The following is a 24593-nucleotide window of genomic DNA, read 5'->3' on the forward strand; positions in this document are numbered from 1 at the left end:
CAAGCTTAGTCCGGGGGTTGCGCCAGTTGACGAAAACGCTGTAGACTTTTCACTAGTTGAATGGCCCTCAGATGTGCTGAGAAGAGTGCTTGTGGAACTTTCTGTTGAGGATTTTGTGGATGACAATTCAAGTGTGCTTGTCTGTCCTGTAGTTGTACCAGGAACGGTTGTCTGTTGAAGAGTCGATGTCACAGTGCTTCGATCTGTTGTTGCCGGCACTGTACGGAAAGTGGTTTTTGGTAAGGTTGTACTTTGACCAGCAGGTGTAGATGGTGCACCTGTAGTGGATAGGATATATGTACTTGGGCTGCTTGTGGTAGATGTAATACCATATGTTGTACCAGTGGTCGAATGTCCTGTAGTCTCCACAACGGTAGAAGGACCCTCAGTCGTGACACCGGTTGTGCCTCTGGCACTACTTGTCGTGGCAGAAGTAGATGCAAATGTGGAAGGCGTTTCTGTTGTAATAGCCACAGTTGTCTCTGCCAAGGAAGACGTCACAGTGCTTTGCTCTGTTGTCACCTGTACTGTGGGAACGTCTGTCCTTTCAGCAGTCGTACTTTTCTCTGCCGTCGTAGATTGAGGAACCGTTGTGGAATGGACTGAAGCTGTTGAGCTACTAGTTGTCAAGCTTAGTCCGGTGGTTGCGCCAGTTGACGAAAACGCTGTAGACTTTTCACTAGTTGAATGGCCCTCAGATGTGCTGAGAAGAGTGCTTGTGACAACTTTCTGTTGAGGATTTTGTGGATGACAATTCAAGTGTGCTTGTCTGTCCTGTAGCTGTACCAGGAACGGTTGTCTGTTGAAGAGTCGATGTCACAGTGCTTCGATCTGTTGTTGCCGGCACTGTAAGGAAAGTTGTTCTTGGCAAGGTTGTACTTTGACCAGCCAATGTAGATGGTGCACCTGTAGAGGATTTTATAGTTGTACTTGGCCTGCTTGTTGTAGATGTAATACCATATGTCGTACCAATAGTCGAATGTTCTGTAGCCTCCACAACGGTAGAAGGACCTTTCGTTGTGACACCGACTGTGCTTGCGGCACTACTTTTTGTCTTCGCTGAAGTAAATGCAAATGTGGTAGACATCTCCATCGGTGTGCTAGCCACTGTTGTCTCTGCCAAGGAAGGTGTCAAAGTGCTTTGCTCTGTTGTTACCTGCACTGTATGAACGTTTGTCCTTTGTGCAGTCGTACTTTGCTGTACCGGTGTAGATTTAGAAAGTTTTGTAGTGTCTACTGTTGTACTAGACAGGGTTGTTTCTGATAAAGACGGGATCAAAGTGCTTTGCTCTGTTGTTACCAGCACTGTGGGAATGTCTGTTTTTTGCTCTGTTGTTATTTTGTCTGTCCAAGAAGGTGTACCCTCGTCAGTTGTTTCCCAAATCGTTGTTTGAGGTGTAGTTATTTCTAGACTTGTGTGGTCCGTAGGAAGGTAACTTGTTTCGTCTGTAAATGTTGATTTGACGTTTGTGCTCGTAGCAGGTGGAGATGTGTGTTTTCCTCCCGTGGTGGTGTCTTCTTGTGTGGGTAAAACAGTTGTAGGTAAGAGCGAAGTCGATGGCAATGCTGAGAAGTACGGGTGTGTGGTGTGGTCATAAGTAGTGGATTGCTTGGCTGTAGTACCCACTGATTCACTTGTAGGCAATAAAGTGTGTGCAACTGTAGAAAGTTGTATGCCGGTTGTTTGTAAGCGACTAGTCCGAGAGGTTGTTTCTGTGGTGGCTAAGATTGTTGACAGTGTCTCTGTGGTAGGAGCAACAGCAGGAAATGCGCTGGTTGGTTTGAAGGTGAATGCAGTCGTTTCCGGTTTTGTACTTTGAGTCGAAGCAGAAGTAAAAGTTGTTGGTATTGCTGTAGTTTGTGAAGTCGGTCGGGATGTTGCAAAAGTCGTCAAGTCGGTGGTTGAGGTTGTGGTTTCTTTGGTGGTCAAAGTCTGTGTTTGGTCGGAAACTGCCTCTTCTGTTGTGGGAGAAATGGTCGCCTGGTGTGTAGATACAGCGGGTGTTTTAGAAGGTGTTGTCTGTTGATAATTCACGCTTGTAGAAGCAAAAGGGGGAGTCGTTATGGAAGCCGTTGAAAAGGTGGTAACGTCCGTGGTTTGTTGGTCACGTGTAGATGTAACTGTAGATGGTTGTTCAGTCGTTGAGGGTGATGTAAGTGATGTTGCCTGTTCGGTGGTTGGCTTAATTGTGCTAAATCGATCAGTTGTTCTGAATACCTGACTTGTAGTGACAGCAGCGCTGGACTTCAAGACCGTTGATACTGTGGACGGCATTCCCGTAGATGTCACTGATGCTGTAACAGTGGTTTGAAAACTGGCGTTAGAATCACTGTTTAAATGAAATATTGCAGAAGTTGCCTCAAAGGGAAACATTTTGTAACCTACAGTAACTGTAGGTTACAGAATCATTCAGATAATATAGAAAGTTAGATGATAGATATTGATGGGAGTGCAACGGTACTCTGAAAAAACGTCTTACCATCACAGAGGCTCGGTACAACGAGATCACCAATTCTGTGAAGAAAATGATAAAAGGAAAATCAATAACGTGCACCACACAATGCGTTTTTTATCAACATCAATGACATCCATAAACAGTTCAGTTATCAGTTGTGTTATTTTTACAATCAGTTCTTTAAACATTAATTTACGATTATTTTTACAATCTTGTCCATGTAGAATTATTACCTGCATTCTCTGTCAGAGTCGACGACGAGGCAAGTTGATTCACTGGAACAGTAATCACTCGAGCAAATCTCTGTAGAAGATAGGAAATGAACAACGTTTCACTGTTAGCAGTTTAAATGGACAAATCTGTAGAATATTGCACATGCTGAAAGAAAAGGTCTGCATAATTAACAAGCTTATCTAGTGTTACAATCACTTTGTCCATTGCAAGTTGAACCTAAATGTACAAAATGTAGATCTAAAACCCGTATCATCTTGACAGTTAGGAACATTGAATCATTGGTTTTTACGTTTTGATTGCTTTTGATGCTTCGTATAATGCATCATTTCAGCAAGTAATGAGTATCGATATTATATAAACCAAAGTACCGTAGGCAGTTTGTAGGTCGATGCCGAGTGTGTTGTTACTGTCAGCACTGATCACTTCAGTTAAGAAACGCGTCACCTCTTCCTTTTCGACGCAGGGTGTACTGAAATTCAGAAGCACCGTGGAGGCTACACTGCTTTGGAAAATGCTTTTCACCGCAGCACTGCCGAATATCTTGCCGAGCGCCGTGCCCCTGTTCAGAGTGAAGTACTCGGATATCTGAAGAAAATAACGATGGTAAGAATGTTTACTGCGTGTATATACACAATAACAGAACTTTTCTAAAATCCATTTTGAAACGAGCCATGTGAATACCTTACTGTTGTCATGTAGATGACAAATTCTATTCTGGAATTTAAACGAATTAGTAGAATAAAAGAAAACTGATATAGAATGATGATAAAATCAATTGCAATGTAAAAAAAACATGGTGAAAAAGTGAAAAACGTAGTAAATATGACTTTGCAAGAGGGAGGGGTATTAGATGGCCAGTCAATCAGTCAATGTCCAATATACAATATCATAATACATACACATAATTAACAGGAGCTCACCTTGTCTATAAGTATGCTGGAAATTCCTCTGAACTGATTGCTCGAAAATACTAAGTATTCAGGACGCCATTCCAGGGCCTTGAGGGTGAGGTTCAATCCAATTGTAGCTCGAACTGTTAAAACAATATTTGTCCAAGTAATCAGACGAATTCTTATGATTTAATGTGGTATTAGTAACGACAAACAAAACATATCTCCGTATCTGTAATATCTTTCCTAGAATTTCTTACTCGCACGGATTGTTACAGAAATCCCTATTTCAATACTTTCATACTTTCAATAATAATTTCTACTGACATGAAGCCTTTCCAATAATTGTATAGATCTGCTAAAGATTCACATTTTTAACATTCAAATGCTTTTTAATTTTCTTTAAAGAAAAAAGTAAAAAAAAGACAGCAGCTCACATTCTTCACAAAACGTCCCGTTCCAAACGTATCCCGGGTTGCACACACATCGAGGATCCTCTTCGGTAGTTAGACAGAAAGCATTAGGTCCGCACTTCGGGCAGACATCTTTAGAAAAATATAGATGTACAAATTATAGATGTGGCTGTCGTTTTGCATACAGGTACGTGATGATATTGCAACAATTACCTTGACACACATCTGTATAAACAGTATAACTGGCCTTCGGCATTCACGAAGCGCGCGGCGACAGCAAGTATATACTACGCAGGTATTAAAATACCCAAGATCACACGAAGATGATAATGAGTTCTCAAGGTGCTTTGGGTTACTAAAGTAATGGCTGACCGGACCAAATGGAGATGAACCAGAGTGTACCTACATGTAAATAAATGTATTAAGTATAATCGCATTACCTTCCGCCTTGGTTGACGTTGCTAAAATATCTGTAGTTGGCACTGGCGATGTAGACGATTCTTTTGTACTTGAGTACGTCGTAGTTTCAGCAGGTAGTGCGGACCCTTGAACGGTAGATGACATAGTGCTTTGTTCCGATATTGCCTGAATTGTGCTGGCAAATGTGCTGGTGGAACCACCTGTTGGTGATTGTGTAGGTGTTGACAGTTCCACTGTTCTTGAGATAATTGTGGTTTTGTCAATAACTGTCGATTCTTGGCGGGTGAATGGTATAGTGCTTTGTTCACTTTGTGTATGAACTGTGCTTGTGGTTGACAGAACTTTGGTCGTGTGGTCAGTACTGAGGTCACTTGTTCTCTCAAGCGTAGTAGAAGCTGTGTCAGCGACAGACAGAGAGGTGTCTCTCATTTGTGTAGGGGTAAATGCCTCTGTGCTAGTTTGTTCTTGTGTTGAAATGGTGGAAGAAATGCTTCTAGTAGTAACTGGTCGTGGCGTTGCAAAAGTAGTAGTTAGTTGTATGTTTCTTGTGGTTGCTAGTTCGCTTGTAAATACTGGAGATTGGGTTGTTTGTAAAGTGGTGAAAACTAGGAATTTCTGTACTTGGTCTTTCTGTCCTAAAAGTAGTTTTTAAGTCAGGTGTTGTTACGGTCATTGTCGGGCTTGTGGCACTACTTGTGGGGAAAGTAGATCGGAATCTGGTAGCCATGTTTGTTGTACTAGCCACAGTAGTTTCAGGGAAGGAAGGTGTCAAAGTGCTTTCCCCAGTTGATAACTTTATCGTTGGAACTTTGGTCCTTTGCGCGGTGGTACTTTGCTCTACAGGTGTGGATTCAGAGAGTGTCGTCGAGTAGACGGACGTTCTTCGGCCAGTTGTCGAGCTTATTCTGGTCATTGTGCCAGCTGTAGAATGAGCGGTAGACTGTACACTAGTTGAATGACCTGCGGATGTACTTCAAGAGTGCTTGTAGCACTTGCTGTTGAATATTGGTTGAAGACGGTTCAAGTGTGCTTGTCTGGTCCGTAGTTGTTCTGGGGAAGAGTGGGTCTCTTCTAGAGTCGATGTCACAGTGCTTCGATCTGTTGTTGCTGGCACTGTACGGAAAGTAGTTCTTTCCAAAGTGGTACTTTGATGTTCAGGTGTGGATGGTGCACCTGTAGTCGTTAGAATTGATGTACTTGGACTGCTCGTGGTCGAGCTAATTCCATATGTTGTACCAGTGGTCGCATATCTTGTAGTCTCCACAACGGTAGACGGACCTTCCGAGGAGACAATCATTGTGCTTGTGGGACTACTCGTTGTCGTGGGGGAAGTAGATCCGAATGTGGTAGCCATGTCTGTTGTACTAGCCACAGTAGTTTCTGCCAAGGAAGGCGTCACAGTGCTTTGCTCTGTTGTTAGCTGCACTGTGGGAACTTTTGTTCTTTGCGCAGTCGTAATTTTCTCTGCTGTCGTAGATCTAGACATTGTTGTCGTCTCTGTTGTCGTACTAGACATGGTTGTCTGTGCCAAGGAGGGCGTCAACGTGCTTTGCTCTGTTGTTACAAGCACTGTTGGAAGTTTGGTCCTTTGCGCGGTGGTACTTTGCTCTGTCGAGTAGACGGACGTTCTTGGGCCTGTTGTCGAGCTTATTCTGGTCGTAGTGCCAGCTGTAGAATAGGCCGTAGACTGTACACTAGTTAAACGACCTTCGGATGTGCTTTCAAGAGTGCTTGTAGCACTTGCTGTTGAATATTTGGTTGAAGACGGTTCAAGTGTGCTTGTCTGGTCCGTAGTTGTTCTGGGAAGAGTGGTCTCTTCTAGAGTCGATGTCACAGTGCTTCGATCTGTTGTTGCTGGCACTGTACGGAAAGTAGTTCTTTCCAAAGTGGTACTTTGATGTTCAGGTGTGGATGGTGCACCTGTAGTCGTTAGAATTGATGTACTTGGACTGCTCGTGGTCGAGCTAATTCCATATGTTGTACCAGTGGTCGAATATCTTGTAGTCTCCACAACGGTAGAAGGACCTTCCGAGGAGACAATCATTGTGCTTGTGGGACTACTCGTTGTCGTGGGGGAAGTAGATCCGAATGTGGTAGCCATGTCTGTTGTACTAGCCACAGTAGTTTCTGCCAAGGAAGGCGTCACAGTGCTTTGCTCTGTTGTTAGCTGCACTGTGGGAACTTTTGTTCTTTGCGCAGTCGTAATTTTCTCTGCTGTCGTAGATCTAGACATTGTTGTCGTCTCTGTTGTCGTACTAGACATGGTTGTCTGTGCCAAGGAGGGCGTCAACGTGCTTTGCTCTGTTGTTACAAGCACTGTTGGAAGTTTGGTCCTTTGCGCGGTGGTACTTTGCTCTGTCGAGTAGACGGACGTTCTTGGGCCTGTTGTCGAGCTTATTCTGGTCGTAGTGCCAGCTGTAGAATAGGCCGTAGACTGTACACTAGTTAAACGACCTTCGGATGTGCTTTCAAGAGTGCTTGTAGCACTTGCTGTTGAATATTTGGTTGAAGACGGTTCAAGTGTGCTTGTCTGGTCCGTAGTTGTTCTGGGAAGAGTGGTCTCTTCTAGAGTCGATGTCACAGTGCTTCGATCTGTTGTTGCTGGCACTGTACGGAAAGTAGTTCTTTCCAAAGTGGTACTTTGATGTTCAGGTGTGGATGGTGCACCTGTAGTCGTTAGAATTGATGTACTTGGACTGCTCGTGGTCGAGCTAATTCCATATGTTGTACCAGTGGTCGAATATCTTGTAGTCTCCACAACGGTAGAAGGACCTTCCGAGGAGACAATCATTGTGCTTGTGGGACTACTCGTTGTCGTGGGGGAAGTAGATCCGAATGTGGTAGCCATGTCTGTTGTACTAGCCACAGTAGTTTCTGCCAAGGAAGGCGTCACAGTGCTTTGCTCTGTTGTTAGCTGCACTGTGGGAACTTTTGTTCTTTGCGCAGTCGTAATTTTCTCTGCTGTCGTAGATCTAGACATTGTTGTCGTCTCTGTTGTCGTACTAGACATGGTTGTCTGTGCCAAGGAGGGCGTCAACGTGCTTTGCTCTGTTGTTACAAGCACTGTTGGAAGTTTGGTCCTTTGCGCGGTGGTACTTTGCTCTGTCGAGTAGACGGACGTTCTTGGGCCTGTTGTCGAGCTTATTCTGGTCGTAGTGCCAGCTGTAGAATAGGCCGTAGACTGTACACTAGTTAAACGACCTTCGGATGTGCTTTCAAGAGTGCTTGTAGCACTTGCTGTTGAATATTTGGTTGAAGACGGTTCAAGTGTGCTTGTCTGGTCCGTAGTTGTTCTGGGAAGAGTGGTCTCTTCTAGAGTCGATGTCACAGTGCTTCGATCTGTTGTTGCTGGCACTGTACGGAAAGTAGTTCTTTCCAAAGTGGTACTTTGATGTTCAGGTGTGGATGGTGCACCTGTAGTCGTTAGAATTGATGTACTTGGACTGCTCGTGGTCGAGCTAATTCCATATGTTGTACCAGTGGTCGAATATCTTGTAGTCTCCACAACGGTAGAAGGACCTTCCGAGGAGACAATCATTGTGCTTGTGGGACTACTCGTTGTCGTGGGGGAAGTAGATCCGAATGTGGTAGCCATGTCTGTTGTACTAGCCACAGTAGTTTCTGCCAAGGAAGGCGTCACAGTGCTTTGCTCTGTTGTTAGCTGCACTGTGGGAACTTTTGTTCTTTGCGCAGTCGTAATTTTCTCTGCTGTCGTAGATCTAGACATTGTTGTCGTCTCTGTTGTCGTACTAGACATGGTTGTCTGTGCCAAGGAGGGCGTCAACGTGCTTTGCTCTGTTGTTACAAGCACTGTTGGAAGTTTGGTCCTTTGCGCGGTGGTACTTTGCTCTGTCGAGTAGACGGACGTTCTTGGGCCTGTTGTCGAGCTTATTCTGGTCGTAGTGCCAGCTGTAGAATAGGCCGTAGACTGTACACTAGTTAAACGACCTTCGGATGTGCTTTCAAGAGTGCTTGTAGCACTTGCTGTTGAATATTTGGTTGAAGACGGTTCAAGTGTGCTTGTCTGGTCCGTAGTTGTTCTGGGAAGAGTGGTCTCTTCTAGAGTCGATGTCACAGTGCTTCGATCTGTTGTTGCTGGCACTGTACGGAAAGTAGTTCTTTCCAAAGTGGTACTTTGATGTTCAGGTGTGGATGGTGCACCTGTAGTCGTTAGAATTGATGTACTTGGACTGCTCGTGGTCGAGCTAATTCCATATGTTGTACCAGTGGTCGAATATCTTGTAGTCTCCACAACGGTAGAAGGACCTTCCGAGGAGACAATCATTGTGCTTGTGGGACTACTCGTTGTCGTGGGGGAAGTAGATCCGAATGTGGTAGCCATGTCTGTTGTACTAGCCACAGTAGTTTCTGCCAAGGAAGGCGTCACAGTGCTTTGCTCTGTTGTTAGCTGCACTGTGGGAACTTTTGTTCTTTGCGCAGTCGTAATTTTCTCTGCTGTCGTAGATCTAGACATTGTTGTCGTCTCTGTTGTCGTACTAGACATGGTTGTCTGTGCCAAGGAGGGCGTCAACGTGCTTTGCTCTGTTGTTACAAGCACTGTTGGAAGTTTGGTCCTTTGCGCGGTGGTACTTTGCTCTGTCGAGTAGACGGACGTTCTTGGGCCTGTTGTCGAGCTTATTCTGGTCGTAGTGCCAGCTGTAGAATAGGCCGTAGACTGTACACTAGTTAAACGACCTTCGGATGTGCTTTCAAGAGTGCTTGTAGCACTTGCTGTTGAATATTTGGTTGAAGACGGTTCAAGTGTGCTTGTCTGGTCCGTAGTTGTTCTGGGAAGAGTGGTCTCTTCTAGAGTCGATGTCACAGTGCTTCGATCTGTTGTTGCTGGCACTGTACGGAAAGTAGTTCTTTCCAAAGTGGTACTTTGATGTTCAGGTGTGGATGGTGCACCTGTAGTCGTTAGAATTGATGTACTTGGACTGCTCGTGGTCGACCTAATTCCATATGTTGTACCAGTGGTCGAATATCTTGTAGTCTCCACAACGGTAGAAGGACCTTCCGAGGAGACAATCATTGTGCTTGTGGGACTACTCGTTGTCGTGGGGGAAGTAGATCCGAATGTGGTAGCCATGTCTGTTGTACTAGCCACAGTAGTTTCTGCCAAGGAAGGCGTCACAGTGCTTTGCTCTGTTGTTAGCTGCACTGTGGGAACTTTTGTTCTTTGCGCAGTCGTAATTTTCTCTGCTGTCGTAGATCTAGACATTGTTGTCGTCTCTGTTGTCGTACTAGACATGGTTGTCTGTGCCAAGGAGGGCGTCAACGTGCTTTGCTCTGTTGTTACAAGCACTGTTGGAAGTTTGGTCCTTTGCGCGGTGGTACTTTGCTCTGTCGAGTAGACGGACGTTCTTGGGCCTGTTGTCGAGCTTATTGTGGTCGTAGTGCCAGCTGTAGAATAGGCCGTAGACTGTACACTAGTTAAACGACCTTCGGATGTGCTTTCAAGAGTGCTTGTAGCACTTGCTGTTGAATATTTGGTTGAAGACGGTTCAAGTGTGCTTGTCTGGTCCGTAGTTGTTCTGGGAAGAGTGGTCTCTTCTAGAGTCGATGTCACAGTGCTTCGATCTGTTGTTGCTGGCACTGTACGGAAAGTAGTTCTTTCCAAAGTGGTACTTTGATGTTCAGGTGTGGATGGTGCACCTGTAGTTGTTAGAATTGATGTACTTGGACTGCTCGTGGTCGAGCTAATTCCATATGTTGTACCAGTGGTCGAATATCTTGTAGTCTCCACTACGGTAGAAGGACCTTCCGAGGAGACAATCATTGTGCTTGCGGGACTACTCGTTGTCGTGGGGGAAGTAGATCCGAATGTGGTAGCCATGTCTGTTGTACTAGCCACAGTAGTTTCTGCCAAGGAAGGCGTCACAGTGCTTTGCTCTGTTGTTAGCTGCACTGTGGGAACTTTTGTTCTTTGCGCAGTCGTAATTTTCTCTGCTGTCGTAGATCTAGACATTGTTGTCGTCTCTGTTGTCGTACTAGACATGGTTGTCTGTGCCAGGGAGGGCGTCAGCGTGTTTTGCTCTGTTGTTACTAGCTTTGTGGGTAGTTTGGTCCTTAGCGCGGTCGTACTTGCAGTGGATAACTGTTCTTGTGTTGGTAAGTTTTGTGTTATATCTGTTGTTGGTATATGAGTTTTTTGAGCGAAATGTTCTGTGCTTGGTAAGGTCGTCGATATAGCGCTTTTATCTGTAGTGACAGCAAGCGTGCTGACATGTTTCGAGGTTTGCAATGCACTTGGATATGTTGTTGCAAATGAAGAAGTAGAGCTTAAGAATGTAGGTGCTGTTTGGGTGTGTGATATTGCTGTCGATGTAGTCATACTGTCTGTGCTCGGTCGTTCTGTCCGAAAAGTAATATTAACGTGAGTGGGTAACTTAAACACACCTACGTTGTCATTGTGACAATGAGAGTAATGATCTTGGTTTAGAAATGTATTGCTATTATATCTGTCGGGATTTGGGGGGTTTTTTTATGGTGTGAATTTCATGTCTGTTTTTTTGGATGCAGTTATGTATGTCATTTGTAACAAGGTTGCTCAATGTCAGCATACTCTAACAATGATCTTATAAAAGATTTGTAAATTGTATCTAAGACATGCCAGAAGTCTGAAGATGATAATGATTTGTTTTTGAAGCATTGTACTATATTAAGCTGGCTAGGCCAGGTTGAAATTAAACAGAGGGTCTAAAGTAAAATCGCATTACCTTCCGGCTCGGTTGACGTTGGTAAGAAGTCTGTAAAAGTATAGATATGCAAATACAAAATTGTCATTTTTCATATAAGTACGCCATATATGATAACAGCTATGCGACAAAATACAAAAATGAAAGAGCAATGCCGAATATTTAAATGAACTATTACATGTATGTGTGTACAATAAAGGTCTATAATCATCATTATTGACACTTAATTTCAGTACTTTCTGTCTTATTTTTGCCGGGCTATGTTGATCGGTTGATATCACGGTTCTAATGGTGATGTATTTTTTTAAACAAAGTATCTTGTATAGTTGAAAATGTCCACAAAGATCTTACCTTCACAGGGGCTCGATACAGTTGTGTCACCGATTCTGTAAAGGGATTGATAGCAAATGAATTAGCACGCATAATATAACATGTTTTTTTCAATAAAGGATGTTGCGTTCTTAAAATACTCTTTATGAAAATAAACAGAAAGTTACCTGCATTGTCTGTCGGAGTCGACCAAGAAGCAAGATGCTTCACTGGAACAATAATCATTGCAGCAAATCTCTGCATGGGATAAAGTATCAATATTATTCTAGCTTTTAGTCTACACGAACATATTAGTAAAGTAATTAAACAGAGCTAAACTCTACTACACTAAATGATCAATGTATCCATGATTCAAATATAGATGAAAATGTAGGCGAAGCAATATCTATTGTTGTGTACACCATGAATTATTGTAACACCAGGATAGGTTTACCGCTCATTTCATATTGTTTTTACATCGCGTAAATGGGTAAAAAGGTAGTAAAAACAATGTACCGTAGGTAGTCTGTAAAACGAGGCCTAGTGTGTTGTTGCCGTCGGTAGCAATCGACTCAGTCAAGAAACTTGCCACCTCTTCCATTTCCACGCAAGGACTGCTAAAGCTCAGAAGCGCCGTAGAAACGACACTGCCGCTGAAAAAGTTGAGTACTGTAGCGCTGCTGAAAATCTTCCTCAACCGACCGCGAGTAAAGTACTCGGATATCTGGAGAAGATAACGAAAGTATCTTAACTAGATGCACAACAACTTTTTATCTGGCATGCAAACTGATACCTTTAAGTTGATTGCATTAGTGCGTTGTAATAAATGACTTTGGTAAGAAAATCAGCTGTCATGTAGTTTGATCTGTATTTTAAATAGTTAATAATCTAAACTATGCATTTCGCATTCAAGTGTTGTAACACATTTAAACCAAATGATCAGCTAACCAATCTATCTACAAAATGCAATGAATCATACATAAAAAAAACGCAAAAGTACTCCTCACCTTGTCTATCAATTTACTGGAAATGCCTCTATACTGGTTACTAGAAACCACCAAGAATTCAGGATCCCATTCTAGTGCCTCGAGGACGAGTTCCAATCCAATTATAGCTGGGACTGTGGAAAAAAAGACAACAATTTACCCAATCATAGAATAGAAAATTGCTTGAAATGTTCTAATGCAGTGGTATTGGCAACTAAATTATATGACTTATGTTATCTGCAACATATTTTATTGAGTTCGTTTATTTGGATAAAGCAACAGGACTAAGTTATAGAAGCAATCAAGTTATACTCTAGATTTTTCTTTACGTACGTTCTGCTCCGTAAATGTCTATAGATCAACTTCTTAACTTTACTTTTCAACTTTCTTCGAAAAACAACAAAGGATCTTATGATGACAATACAACAAATGCCTTAACTAGGATGCCAAACTATACCTTAAACTATGTATAGGTACAACAACTCACATTCTTCACAATAAGTCCCGTTCCAAACGAAGCCTGGGTTGCACTCACATCGAAAATCCTCTTCAGTAGTTAAACAGAATGAATTTGGTCCGCACTTTGGGCAGCCATCTTCAGGAAAATATTGACATGCAAAATATCAAACTGTCGTTTTGATTGGGAGCAAGGGGCCAGTTTCTGGCCTGAGCACGTAGGAAGGTTTTGCATGAAAATACACTATGATGAAAATAAGCGAAAATCACCCTACAATAAAACGCCAATGCAAAAATACATATTACAAAGCTATCTAAGATGCCATAAATGTGAAGATGACAATGATTTGTTCTTGAAGCGTTGTTCTATATCAAGCTGGCCAGGCCAGGTTGAAATGAAACAGGGGGTACTAATTAAAAGTAAAATAGCATTACCTTCTGACTCAGTTGACGTTGGTAAGAAGTCTGCAAAAATATATATATGCAAATACAAAATTGTCATTTTGCATACAAATACGCCACATATGATAACAGCTATGCGACAAAATACCGTGACAAAAATTTACATTACATAGTTATGAAAAGATGCCTGATATACATGTATGAAGATGATGTGATGATGGCGAGTCCTTAAAGCGTTGTGCTATATCAAACTGGTTGTGCCAAATCAAAATAAAACAGAGTACTGTTCTTGAAGCATTGTACTATATTAAGCTGGCCAGGCTAGGTTGAAATGAAACAGCGGGTACTAAATAAAATCGTATTACCGTCAGGCTGGGTTGACGTAGGTAAGATTTCTGTAGTTGGTGTAAGCTGCGAGGGCGAAGGAAATTGTAATGAAAAAAAGACAAACGTATCAAAAGAATACACACGCACACACACACACACATATATAGGTGTGTTTGTGTGTGTGTGTGTGTGTGTATATATATATATACAAATATACAGAAAGTAATGATAATGCTTCGTTGTGTACTTACTTAGTAAACTTTACTTTGCTTCTTTCTGCATTATAGTCATATTCATGTATGCATATTGGGTCTCAAAAAAGAAAGGGCAATGCCGAATATTTATATGAACTATTACCGGGCTGATTCTGCACTGACGTAACAAAAATATCAGAAATTAATGAAAATAAAACCAATACCTTGTTTCGGAGCGTTGTTTCTGTCTGGGTTGTGGTTATGTCGGCTGTACTTGGGCCTGTAACCGTGGTGGTTGCCAGTGTCGAAGACATAAGATTGTTTGGACTGCTGGTCGTCGAACTAATTTCTTTTGTGCTGACAGTTGTTAGCACTGTCGATGGTGATGTAGACCTTTCTTTTGTACTTGAGTACATCGTAGTTTCATCAGACAGTGTGGACACTTGAACGGTAGATGCCACAGTGCTTTGTTCCGTTATTGCCTGAATTGTGCTAACAAACGTACTAGTGGAACCTCTTGTCGATAAATGTGTAGGTGTTGACAGTTTCACTGTACTGGGGACCATACTGGTTTCATCAACAACCCTTGGCTCTCGGGTGGTTGATGGAAGAGTGCTTTGTTCACTTTTGTGCCCAAACTGTGCTGCCACCTGGTTGATATTGGAATGTAAGTTGTAATAGTAGTGAAAATAGGGGTTTCTGTACTTGGTCGTTCTGTCCTGAAAGTAGTTTGTCTGTCAGTAGTAATCAGTGAAGGTGTTGTTATGGTCATTGTCTGGCTTCTTGTCACTGTAGAGTAAGATTTGGCCGTGTGATCTGTGGTGGTAAATGCCACGTCTGTGATTGACCTTTGCCCGGTCGTGCTTTCCTCTACCGGTGTAGTTTCAGGAAGTATTGTCGAGTGGCCGGACGTTCTTGAGCCAGTTGTAGAGCTCAATCTATTCGTTATGCCAGCCGTAGAATAAGACGTAGATTGTACACTAGTTGAACGACCTTCGGATGTGCTGACAAGAGTGCTTGTAGCACTTGCTGTTGAAGATTTGGTTGAATACGATTCAAGTGTGCTTGTCTGCTCCGTAGTTGTTCTCGGAACAGTTGTCTCTTCTAGAGTCGATGTCACAGTGCTTCGATCTGTTGTTGCTGGCACTGTACGGAAAGTAGTTCTTTCCAAAGTGGTACTTTGATGTTCAGGTGTGGATGGTGCACCTGTAGTCGTTAGAATTGATGTACTTGGACTGCTCTTGGTCGAGCTAATTCCATATGTCGTACCAGTGGTCGTATATCTTGTAGTCTCCACTACGGTAGAAGGACCTTCCGAGGAGACAATCATTGTGCTTGTGGGACTACTCGTTGTCGTGGGGGAAGTAGATCCGAATGTGGTAGCCATGTCTGTTGTACTAGCCACAGTAGTTTCTGCCAAGGAAGGCGTCACAGTGCTTTGCTCTGTTGTTAGCTGCACTGTGGGAACTTTTGTTCTTTGCGCAGTCGTAATTTTCTCTGCTGTCGTAGATCTAGACATTGTTGTCGTCTCTGTTGTCGTACTAGACATGGTTGTCTGTGCCAAGGAGGGCGTCAACGTGCTTTGCTCTGTTGTTACAAGCACTGTTGGAAGTTTGGTCCTTTGCGCGGTGGTACTTTGCTCTGTCGAGTAGACGGACGTTCTTGGGCCTGTTGTCGAGCTTATTCTGGTCGTAGTGCCAGCTGTAGAATAGGCCGTAGACTGTACACTAGTTAAACGACCTTCGGATGTGCTTTCAAGAGTGCTTGTAGCACTTGCTGTTGAATATTTGGTTGAAGACGGTTCAAGTGTGCTTGTCTGGTCCGTAGTTGTTCTGGGAAGAGTGGTCTCTTCTAGAGTCGATGTCACAGTGCTTCGATCTGTTGTTGCTGGCACTGTACGGAAAGTAGTTCTTTCCAAAGTGGTACTTTGATGTTCAGGTGTGGATGGTGCACCTGTAGTCGTTAGAATTGATGTACTTGGACTGCTCGTGGTCGAGCTAATTCCATATGTTGTACCAGTGGTCGAATATCTTGTAGTCTCCACAACGGTAGAAGGACCTTCCGAGGAGACAATCATTGTGCTTGTGGGACTACTCGTTGTCGTGGGGGAAGTAGATCCGAATGTGGTAGCCATGTCTGTTGTACTAGCCACAGTAGTTTCTGCCAAGGAAGGCGTCACAGTGCTTTGCTCTGTTGTTAGCTGCACTGTGGGAACTTTTGTTCTTTGCGCAGTCGTAATTTTCTCTGCTGTCGTAGATCTAGACATTGTTGTCGTCTCTGTTGTCGTACTAGACATGGTTGTCTGTGCCAAGGAGGGCGTCAACGTGCTTTGCTCTGTTGTTACAAGCACTGTTGGAAGTTTGGTCCTTTGCGCGGTGGTACTTTGCTCTGTCGAGTAGACGGACGTTCTTGGGCCTGTTGTCGAGCTTATTCTGGTCGTAGTGCCAGCTGTAGAATAGGCCGTAGACTGTACACTAGTTAAACGACCTTCGGATGTGCTTTCAAGAGTGCTTGTAGCACTTGCTGTTGAATATTTGGTTGAAGACGGTTCAAGTGTGCTTGTCTGGTCCGTAGTTGTTCTGGGAAGAGTGGTCTCTTCTAGAGTCGATGTCACAGTGCTTCGATCTGTTGTTGCTGGCACTGTACGGAAAGTAGTTCTTTCCAAAGTGGTACTTTGATGTTCAGGTGTGGATGGTGCACCTGTAGTCGTTAGAATTGATGTACTTGGACTGCTCGTGGTCGAGCTAATTCCATATGTTGTACCAGTGGTCGAATATCTTGTAGTCTCCACAACGGTAGAAGGACCTTCCGAGGAGACAATCATTGTGCTTGTGGGACTACTCGTTGTCGTGGGGGAAGTAGATCCGAATGTGGTAGCCATGTCTGTTGTACTAGCCACAGTAGTTTCTGCCAAGGAAGGCGTCACAGTGCTTTGCTCTGTTGTTAGCTGCACTGTGGGAACTTTTGTTCTTTGCGCAGTCGTAATTTTCTCTGCTGTCGTAGATCTAGACATTGTTGTCGTCTCTGTTGTCGTACTAGACATGGTTGTCTGTGCCAAGGAGGGCGTCAACGTGCTTTGCTCTGTTGTTACAAGCACTGTTGGAAGTTTGGTCCTTTGCGCGGTGGTACTTTGCTCTGTCGAGTAGACGGACGTTCTTGGGCCTGTTGTCGAGCTTATTCTGGTCGTAGTGCCAGCTGTAGAATAGGCCGTAGACTGTACACTAGTTAAACGACCTTCGGATGTGCTTTCAAGAGTGCTTGTAGCACTTGCTGTTGAATATTTGGTTGAAGACGGTTCAAGTGTGCTTGTCTGGTCCGTAGTTGTTCTGGGAAGAGTGGTCTCTTCTAGAGTCGATGTCACAGTGCTTCGATCTGTTGTTGCTGGCACTGTACGGAAAGTAGTTCTTTCCAAAGTGGTACTTTGATGTTCAGGTGTGGATGGTGCACCTGTAGTCGTTAGAATTGATGTACTTGGACTGCTCGTGGTCGAGCTAATTCCATATGTTGTACCAGTGGTCGAATATCTTGTAGTCTCCACAACGGTAGAAGGACCTTCCGAGGAGACAATCATTGTGCTTGTGGGACTACTCGTTGTCGTGGGGGAAGTAGATCCGAATGTGGTAGCCATGTCTGTTGTACTAGCCACAGTAGTTTCTGCCAAGGAAGGCGTCACAGTGCTTTGCTCTGTTGTTAGCTGCACTGTGGGAACTTTTGTTCTTTGCGCAGTCGTAATTTTCTCTGCTGTCGTAGATCTAGACATTGTTGTCGTCTCTGTTGTCGTACTAGACATGGTTGTCTGTGCCAAGGAGGGCGTCAACGTGCTTTGCTCTGTTGTTACAAGCACTGTTGGAAGTTTGGTCCTTTGCGCGGTGGTACTTTGCTCTGTCGAGTAGACGGACGTTCTTGGGCCTGTTGTCGAGCTTATTCTGGTCGTAGTGCCAGCTGTAGAATAGGCCGTAGACTGTACACTAGTTAAACGACCTTCGGATGTGCTTTCAAGAGTGCTTGTAGCACTTGCTGTTGAATATTTGGTTGAAGACGGTTCAAGTGTGCTTGTCTGGTCCGTAGTTGTTCTGGGAAGAGTGGTCTCTTCTAGAGTCGATGTCACAGTGCTTCGATCTGTTGTTGCTGGCACTGTACGGAAAGTAGTTCTTTCCAAAGTGGTACTTTGATGTTCAGGTGTGGATGGTGCACCTGTAGTCGTTAGAATTGATGTACTTGGACTGCTCGTGGTCGAGCTAATTCCATATGTTGTACCAGTGGTCGAATATCTTGTAGTCTCCACAACGGTAGAAGGACCTTCCGAGGAGACAATCATTGTGCTTGTGGGACTACTCGTTGTCGTGGGGGAAGTAGATCCGAATGTGGTAGCCATGTCTGTTGTACTAGCCACAGTAGTTTCTGCCAAGGAAGGCGTCACAGTGCTTTGCTCTGTTGTTAGCTGCACTGTGGGAACTTTTGTTCTTTGCGCAGTCGTAATTTTCTCTGCTGTCGTAGATCTAGACATTGTTGTCGTCTCTGTTGTCGTACTAGACATGGTTGTCTGTGCCAAGGAGGGCGTCAACGTGCTTTGCTCTGTTGTTACAAGCACTGTTGGAAGTTTGGTCCTTTGCGCGGTGGTACTTTGCTCTGTCGAGTAGACGGACGTTCTTGGGCCTGTTGTCGAGCTTATTCTGGTCGTAGTGCCAGCTGTAGAATAGGCCGTAGACTGTACACTAGTTAAACGACCTTCGGATGTGCTTTCAAGAGTGCTTGTAGCACTTGCTGTTGAATATTTGGTTGAAGACGGTTCAAGTGTGCTTGTCTGGTCCGTAGTTGTTCTGGGAAGAGTGGTCTCTTCTAGAGTCGATGTCACAGTGCTTCGATCTGTTGTTGCTGGCACTGTACGGAAAGTAGTTCTTTCCAAAGTGGTACTTTGATGTTCAGGTGTGGATGGTGCACCTGTAGTCGTTAGAATTGATGTACTTGGACTGCTCGTGGTCGAGCTAATTCCATATGTTGTACCAGTGGTCGAATATCTTGTAGTCTCCACAACGGTAGAAGGACCTTCCGAGGAGACAATCATTGTGCTTGTGGGACTACTCGTTGTCGTGGGGGAAGTAGATCCGAATGTGGTAGCCATGTCTGTTGTACTAGCCACAGTAGTTTCTGCCAAGGAAGGCGTCACAGTGCTTTGCTCTGTTGTTAGCTGCACTGTGGGAACTTTTGTTCTTTGCGCAGTCGTAATTTTCTCTGCTGTCGTAGATCTAGACATTGTTGTCGTCTCTGTTGTCGTACTAGACATGGTTGTCTGTGCCAAGGAGGGCGTCAACGTGCTTTGCTCTGTTGTTACAAGCACTGTTGGAAGTTTGGTCCTTTGCGCGGTGGTACTTTGCTCTGTCGAGTAGACGGACGTTCTTGGGCCTGTTGTCGAGCTTATTCTGGTCGTAGTGCCAGCTGTAGAATAGGCCGTAGACTGTACACTAGTTAAACGACCTTCGGATGTGCTTTCAAGAGTGCTTGTAGCACTTGCTGTTGAATATTTGGTTGAAGACGGTTCAAGTGTGCTTGTCTGGTCCGTAGTTGTTCTGGGAAGAGTGGTCTCTTCTAGAGTCGATGTCACAGTGCTTCGATCTGTTGTTGCTGGCACTGTACGGAAAGTAGTTCTTTCCAAAGTGGTACTTTGATGTTCAGGTGTGGATGGTGCACCTGTAGTCGTTAGAATTGATGTACTTGGACTGCTCGTGGTCGAGCTAATTCCATATGTTGTACCAGTGGTCGAATATCTTGTAGTCTCCACAACGGTAGAAGGACCTTCCGAGGAGACAATCATTGTGCTTGTGGGACTACTCGTTGTCGTGGGGGAAGTAGATCCGAATGTGGTAGCCATGTCTGTTGTACTAGCCACAGTAGTTTCTGCCAAGGAAGGCGTCACAGTGCTTTGCTCTGTTGTTAGCTGCACTGTGGGAACTTTTGTTCTTTGCGCAGTCGTAATTTTCTCTGCTGTCGTAGATCTAGACATTGTTGTCGTCTCTGTTGTCGTACTAGACATGGTTGTCTGTGCCAAGGAGGGCGTCAACGTGCTTTGCTCTGTTGTTACAAGCACTGTTGGAAGTTTGGTCCTTTGCGCGGTGGTACTTTGCTCTGTCGAGTAGACGGACGTTCTTGGGCCTGTTGTCGAGCTTATTCTGGTCGTAGTGCCAGCTGTAGAATAGGCCGTAGACTGTACACTAGTTAAACGACCTTCGGATGTGCTTTCAAGAGTGCTTGTAGCACTTGCTGTTGAATATTTGGTTGAAGACGGTTCAAGTGTGCTTGTCTGGTCCGTAGTTGTTCTGGGAAGAGTGGTCTCTTCTAGAGTCGATGTCACAGTGCTTCGATCTGTTGTTGCTGGCACTGTACGGAAAGTAGTTCTTTCCAAAGTGGTACTTTGATGTTCAGGTGTGGATGGTGCACCTGTAGTCGTTAGAATTGATGTACTTGGACTGCTCGTGGTCGAGCTAATTCCATATGTTGTACCAGTGGTCGAATATCTTGTAGTCTCCACAACGGTAGAAGGACCTTCCGAGGAGACAATCATTGTGCTTGTGGGACTACTCGTTGTCGTGGGGGAAGTAGATCCGAATGTGGTAGCCATGTCTGTTGTACTAGCCACAGTAGTTTCTGCCAAGGAAGGCGTCACAGTGCTTTGCTCTGTTGTTAGCTGCACTGTGGGAACTTTTGTTCTTTGCGCAGTCGTAATTTTCTCTGCTGTCGTAGATCTAGACATTGTTGTCGTCTCTGTTGTCGTACTAGACATGGTTGTCTGTGCCAAGGAGGGCGTCAACGTGCTTTGCTCTGTTGTTACAAGCACTGTTGGAAGTTTGGTCCTTTGCGCGGTGGTACTTTGCTCTGTCGAGTAGACGGACGTTCTTGGGCCTGTTGTCGAGCTTATTCTGGTCGTAGTGCCAGCTGTAGAATAGGCCGTAGACTGTACACTAGTTAAACGACCTTCGGATGTGCTTTCAAGAGTGCTTGTAGCACTTGCTGTTGAATATTTGGTTGAAGACGGTTCAAGTGTGCTTGTCTGGTCCGTAGTTGTTCTGGGAAGAGTGGTCTCTTCTAGAGTCGATGTCACAGTGCTTCGATCTGTTGTTGCTGGCACTGTACGGAAAGTAGTTCTTTCCAAAGTGGTACTTTGATGTTCAGGTGTGGATGGTGCACCTGTAGTCGTTAGAATTGATGTACTTGGACTGCTCGTGGTCGAGCTAATTCCATATGTTGTACCAGTGGTCGAATATCTTGTAGTCTCCACAACGGTAGAAGGACCTTCCGAGGAGACAATCATTGTGCTTGTGGGACTACTCGTTGTCGTGGGGGAAGTAGATCCGAATGTGGTAGCCATGTCTGTTGTACTAGCCACAGTAGTTTCTGCCAAGGAAGGCGTCACAGTGCTTTGCTCTGTTGTTAGCTGCACTGTGGGAACTTTTGTTCTTTGCGCAGTCGTAATTTTCTCTGCTGTCGTAGATCTAGACATTGTTGTCGTCTCTGTTGTCGTACTAGACATGGTTGTCTGTGCCAAGGAGGGCGTCAACGTGCTTTGCTCTGTTGTTACAAGCACTGTTGGAAGTTTGGTCCTTTGCGCGGTGGTACTTTGCTCTGTCGAGTAGACGGACGTTCTTGGGCCTGTTGTCGAGCTTATTCTGGTCGTAGTGCCAGCTGTAGAATAGGCCGTAGACTGTACACTAGTTAAACGACCTTCGGATGTGCTTTCAAGAGTGCTTGTAGCACTTGCTGTTGAATATTTGGTTGAAGACGGTTCAAGTGTGCTTGTCTGGTCCGTAGTTGTTCTGGGAAGAGTGGTCTCTTCTAGAGTCGATGTCACAGTGCTTCGATCTGTTGTTGCTGGCACTGTACGGAAAGTAGTTCTTTCCAAAGTGGTACTTTGATGTTCAGGTGTGGATGGTGCACCTGTAGTCGTTAGAATTGATGTACTTGGACTGCTCTTGGTCGAGCTAATTCCATATGTTGTACCAGTGGTCGAATATCTTGTAGTCTCCACTACGGTAGAAGGACCTTCCGAGGAGACAATCATTGTGCTTGTGGGACTACTCGTTGTCGTGGGGAAGTAGATCCGAATGTGGTAGCCATGTCTGTTGTACTAGCCACAGTAGTTTCTGCCAAGGAAGGCGTCACAGTGCTTTGCTCTGTTGTTAGCTGCACTGTGGGAACTTTTGTTCTTTGCGCAGTCGTAATTTTCTCTGCTGTCGTAGATCTAGACATTGTTGTCGTCTCTGTTGTCGTACTAGACATGGTTGTCTGTGCCAAGGAGGGCGTCAACGTGCTTTGCTCTGTTGTTACAAGCACTGTTGGAAGTTTGGTCCTTTGCGCGGTGGTACTTTGCTCTGTCGAGTAGACGGACGTTCTTGGGCCTGTTGTCGAGCTTATTCTGGTCGTAGTGCCAGCTGTAGAATAGGCCGTAGACTGTACACTAGTTAAACGACCTTCGGATGTGCTTTCAAGAGTGCTTGTAGCACTTGCTGTTGAATATTTGGAAGACGGTTCAAGTGTGCTTGTCTGGTCCGTAGTTGTTCTGGGAAGAGTGGTCTCTTCTAGAGTCGATGTCACAGTGCTTCGATCTGTTGTTGCTGGCACTGTACGGAAAGTAGTTCTTTCCAAAGTGGTACTTTGATGTTCAGGTGTGGATGGTGCACCTGTAGTCGTTAGAATTGATGTACTTGGACTGCTCTTGGTCGAGCTAATTCCATATGTTGTACCAGTGGTCGAATATCTTGTAGTCTCCACTACGGTAGAAGGACCTTCCGAGGAGACAATCATTGTGCTTGTCGGACTACTCGTTGTCGTGGGGGAAGTAGATCCGAATGTGGTAGCCATGTCTGTTGTACTAGCCACAGTAGTTTCTGCCAAGGAAGGCGTCACAGTGCTTTGCTCTGTTGTTAGCTGCACTGTGGGAACTTTTGTTCTTTGCGCAGTCGTAATTTTCTGTGCTGTCGTAGATGGAGACAGTGTTGTCGTTTCTGTTGTCGTACTAGGCATGGTTGTCTGTGCCAGGGAGGGCGTCAGCGTGCTTTTCTCTGTTGGAACTTTGGTCCTTTGCGCGTTGGTACTTTGCTCTACCTGTGTAGATTGTTGAATTGTAGTCGTCCCTTTTGTTTTGCCTTCCCTAGTTCCCGCCAACGAAGGCGTTAACGTGCTTTGTTCTGTTGTTAGCGGTACAGTTGAGAATATGCTGCCTTGCGAAATGCTAGGCTCCATTGTTGTTAATCGACTATTATCTGTACTTTGTTGTTCTGTCGGGGTCTTAGTCGGTGTGTCATTGTTCGTCGTATGAGATATACTATTTTGCAATGAGGTAGATTCCGTCGAAGTCGATTTAGAAAGTTCTGTCGTTACAAATAAAGAGGTGTAAGAACAGTTGTGTGTGCTTGGGTTATACCTACCTTGGGGTATGCATGCATGAATATATTCTTCATAACTGATATCTATTGATGTGTTCCTTTACGGCATTCCATCAAAACTTACCTTAAATGACGTTAGTGATGTAAAGACAAAGTCACAAAACCTCTTTTCTTAATTTCAGCCAACATATGCACGAAGATACACTGTCACTTTACTATCATAACACAAAAAATAGACTTCACTCACGCTCCCATTACCTAACCTTACCTGGGCCCTTGACCCCGTGTGGAGCATAGGCCAGCGACGATTGATTAAATTAAGTGAATAATATAAGATAAATGTCATAATCAAAATATAAAAAAGCACGAACCTGTAATTATTGTCGACCAATGACGTGGCGACTGTCCACCAGTTGAAGGTCCTTCAGATGTGATGACAATTGGGCTTGTAGCACTTGTCGAGCTCATCCCAGCCGTTGTGGAATTCATGAGGGTAGACGATTCCAGTGTACTGGTCAGTTCTGCAGTTGTACTAATCACTGTGGTCTCTTCAAGAGTGGATGTTACAGTGCTTCGATCTGTTGTTGCCGGCACTGTACGAAATGTGGTTCTTTGCAAGGTGCTACCTTGATCTGTCGTTGTAGACTCTGCAGCTGTAGTCGGTTCTACTGATGTACTTGGACTGCTTGTGGTCGACTTGACTCCGTATGTTGTGCCAGTCGAAGATTGCCCGGTAGTTTCAACTACAGTGGAATGACCCTCCGTTGTGGCAACGATTGTGCTTGTGGCACCTTGTGTTGTAGACGTGGCGGAAGACGATGTGCTAGCACTTTCTGTTGTTGTACTAGACACTGTGGTGGTGGTCTCTGCCAACGTTGAGGTCAAAGTGCTTTGCTCTGTTGTTACAGGCAAAGTGGGAACTCTGGTTCTTTGCCCAGTCGTTCTTTGCTCAAACGATGTAGATTCCGGATATGTTGTCGATTCGACTGACGTTTCCGAAAGTGTTGTCGACTGGACTGTACTTCTTGGGCTGCTACTTGTCGAGCTCATCCAAACAGTTGTGAAAGTTGTAGAATGAGCTGTAGAAAGTCCACCAGTTGAAGGTCCTTCAGATGTGATGACAATTGGGCTTGTAGCACTTGTCGAGCTCATCCCAGCCGTTGTGGAAGTCATGAGGGTAGACGATTCCAGTGTGCTGGTCAGTTCTGCAGTTGTACTAATCACTGTGGTCTCTTCAAGAGTTGATGTGACAGTGCTTCGATCTGTTGTTGCCGGCACTGTACGAAATGTGGTTCTTTGCAAGGTGCTACCTTGATCTGTCGTTGTAGACCCTGCAGCTGTAGTCGGTTGTACTGATGTACTTGGACTGCTTGTGGTCGACTTGACTCCATATGTAGTGCCAGTCGAAGATTGCCCGGTAGTTTCAACTAC

The 24593-nt window shown here is 44.6% G+C and overlaps 2 protein-coding genes across 2 annotated transcripts in view; both read right to left on the minus strand.

The window, feature by feature from the left end:
- LOC109474467 (mucin-5AC-like) overlaps positions 1 to 14340 on the minus strand; it is a 32635-nt gene extending 18295 nt beyond the window's left edge. The window contains exons 1-16 of the mRNA XM_019774759.1: positions 14010 to 14340; positions 13630 to 13675; positions 13298 to 13327; positions 12894 to 13001; positions 12428 to 12540; positions 11937 to 12144; positions 11609 to 11678; positions 11463 to 11497; positions 11133 to 11162; positions 4434 to 4538; positions 4018 to 4125; positions 3611 to 3723; positions 3059 to 3275; positions 2690 to 2759; positions 2481 to 2515; positions 2219 to 2295 (exon numbers count right to left, since the gene is read on the minus strand). Coding sequence (XP_019630318.1) covers positions 2219 to 2295; positions 2481 to 2515; positions 2690 to 2759; positions 3059 to 3275; positions 3611 to 3723; positions 4018 to 4125; positions 4434 to 4538; positions 11133 to 11162; positions 11463 to 11497; positions 11609 to 11678; positions 11937 to 12144; positions 12428 to 12540; positions 12894 to 13001; positions 13298 to 13327; positions 13630 to 13675; positions 14010 to 14099 — 1455 coding nt within the window. The 5' untranslated portion in view covers positions 14100 to 14340. The remainder of the gene's footprint in view (positions 1 to 2218; positions 2296 to 2480; positions 2516 to 2689; positions 2760 to 3058; positions 3276 to 3610; positions 3724 to 4017; positions 4126 to 4433; positions 4539 to 11132; positions 11163 to 11462; positions 11498 to 11608; positions 11679 to 11936; positions 12145 to 12427; positions 12541 to 12893; positions 13002 to 13297; positions 13328 to 13629; positions 13676 to 14009) is intronic.
- A 182-nt stretch (positions 14341 to 14522) lies between these two features.
- On the minus strand, positions 14523 to 21885 carry LOC109474469 (mucin-2-like). Its single transcript, XM_019774760.1, has 2 exons — positions 14634 to 21885; positions 14523 to 14574 (listed from the first exon to the last, which is right to left on the minus strand). The coding sequence occupies exons 1-2, from the start codon at positions 21836 to 21838 to the stop codon at positions 14523 to 14525; spliced, it is 7257 nt and encodes a 2418-aa protein (XP_019630319.1). The 5' UTR covers positions 21839 to 21885.
- Positions 21886 to 24593: the final 2708 nt, after the last annotated feature.

The sequence above is a fragment of the Branchiostoma belcheri genome, unplaced genomic scaffold (genome assembly GCF_001625305.1).
Source record: "Branchiostoma belcheri isolate BF01 breed outbred unplaced genomic scaffold, Haploidv18h27 scaffold31, whole genome shotgun sequence".
NCBI lineage: Eukaryota > Metazoa > Chordata > Leptocardii > Amphioxiformes > Branchiostomatidae > Branchiostoma > Branchiostoma belcheri.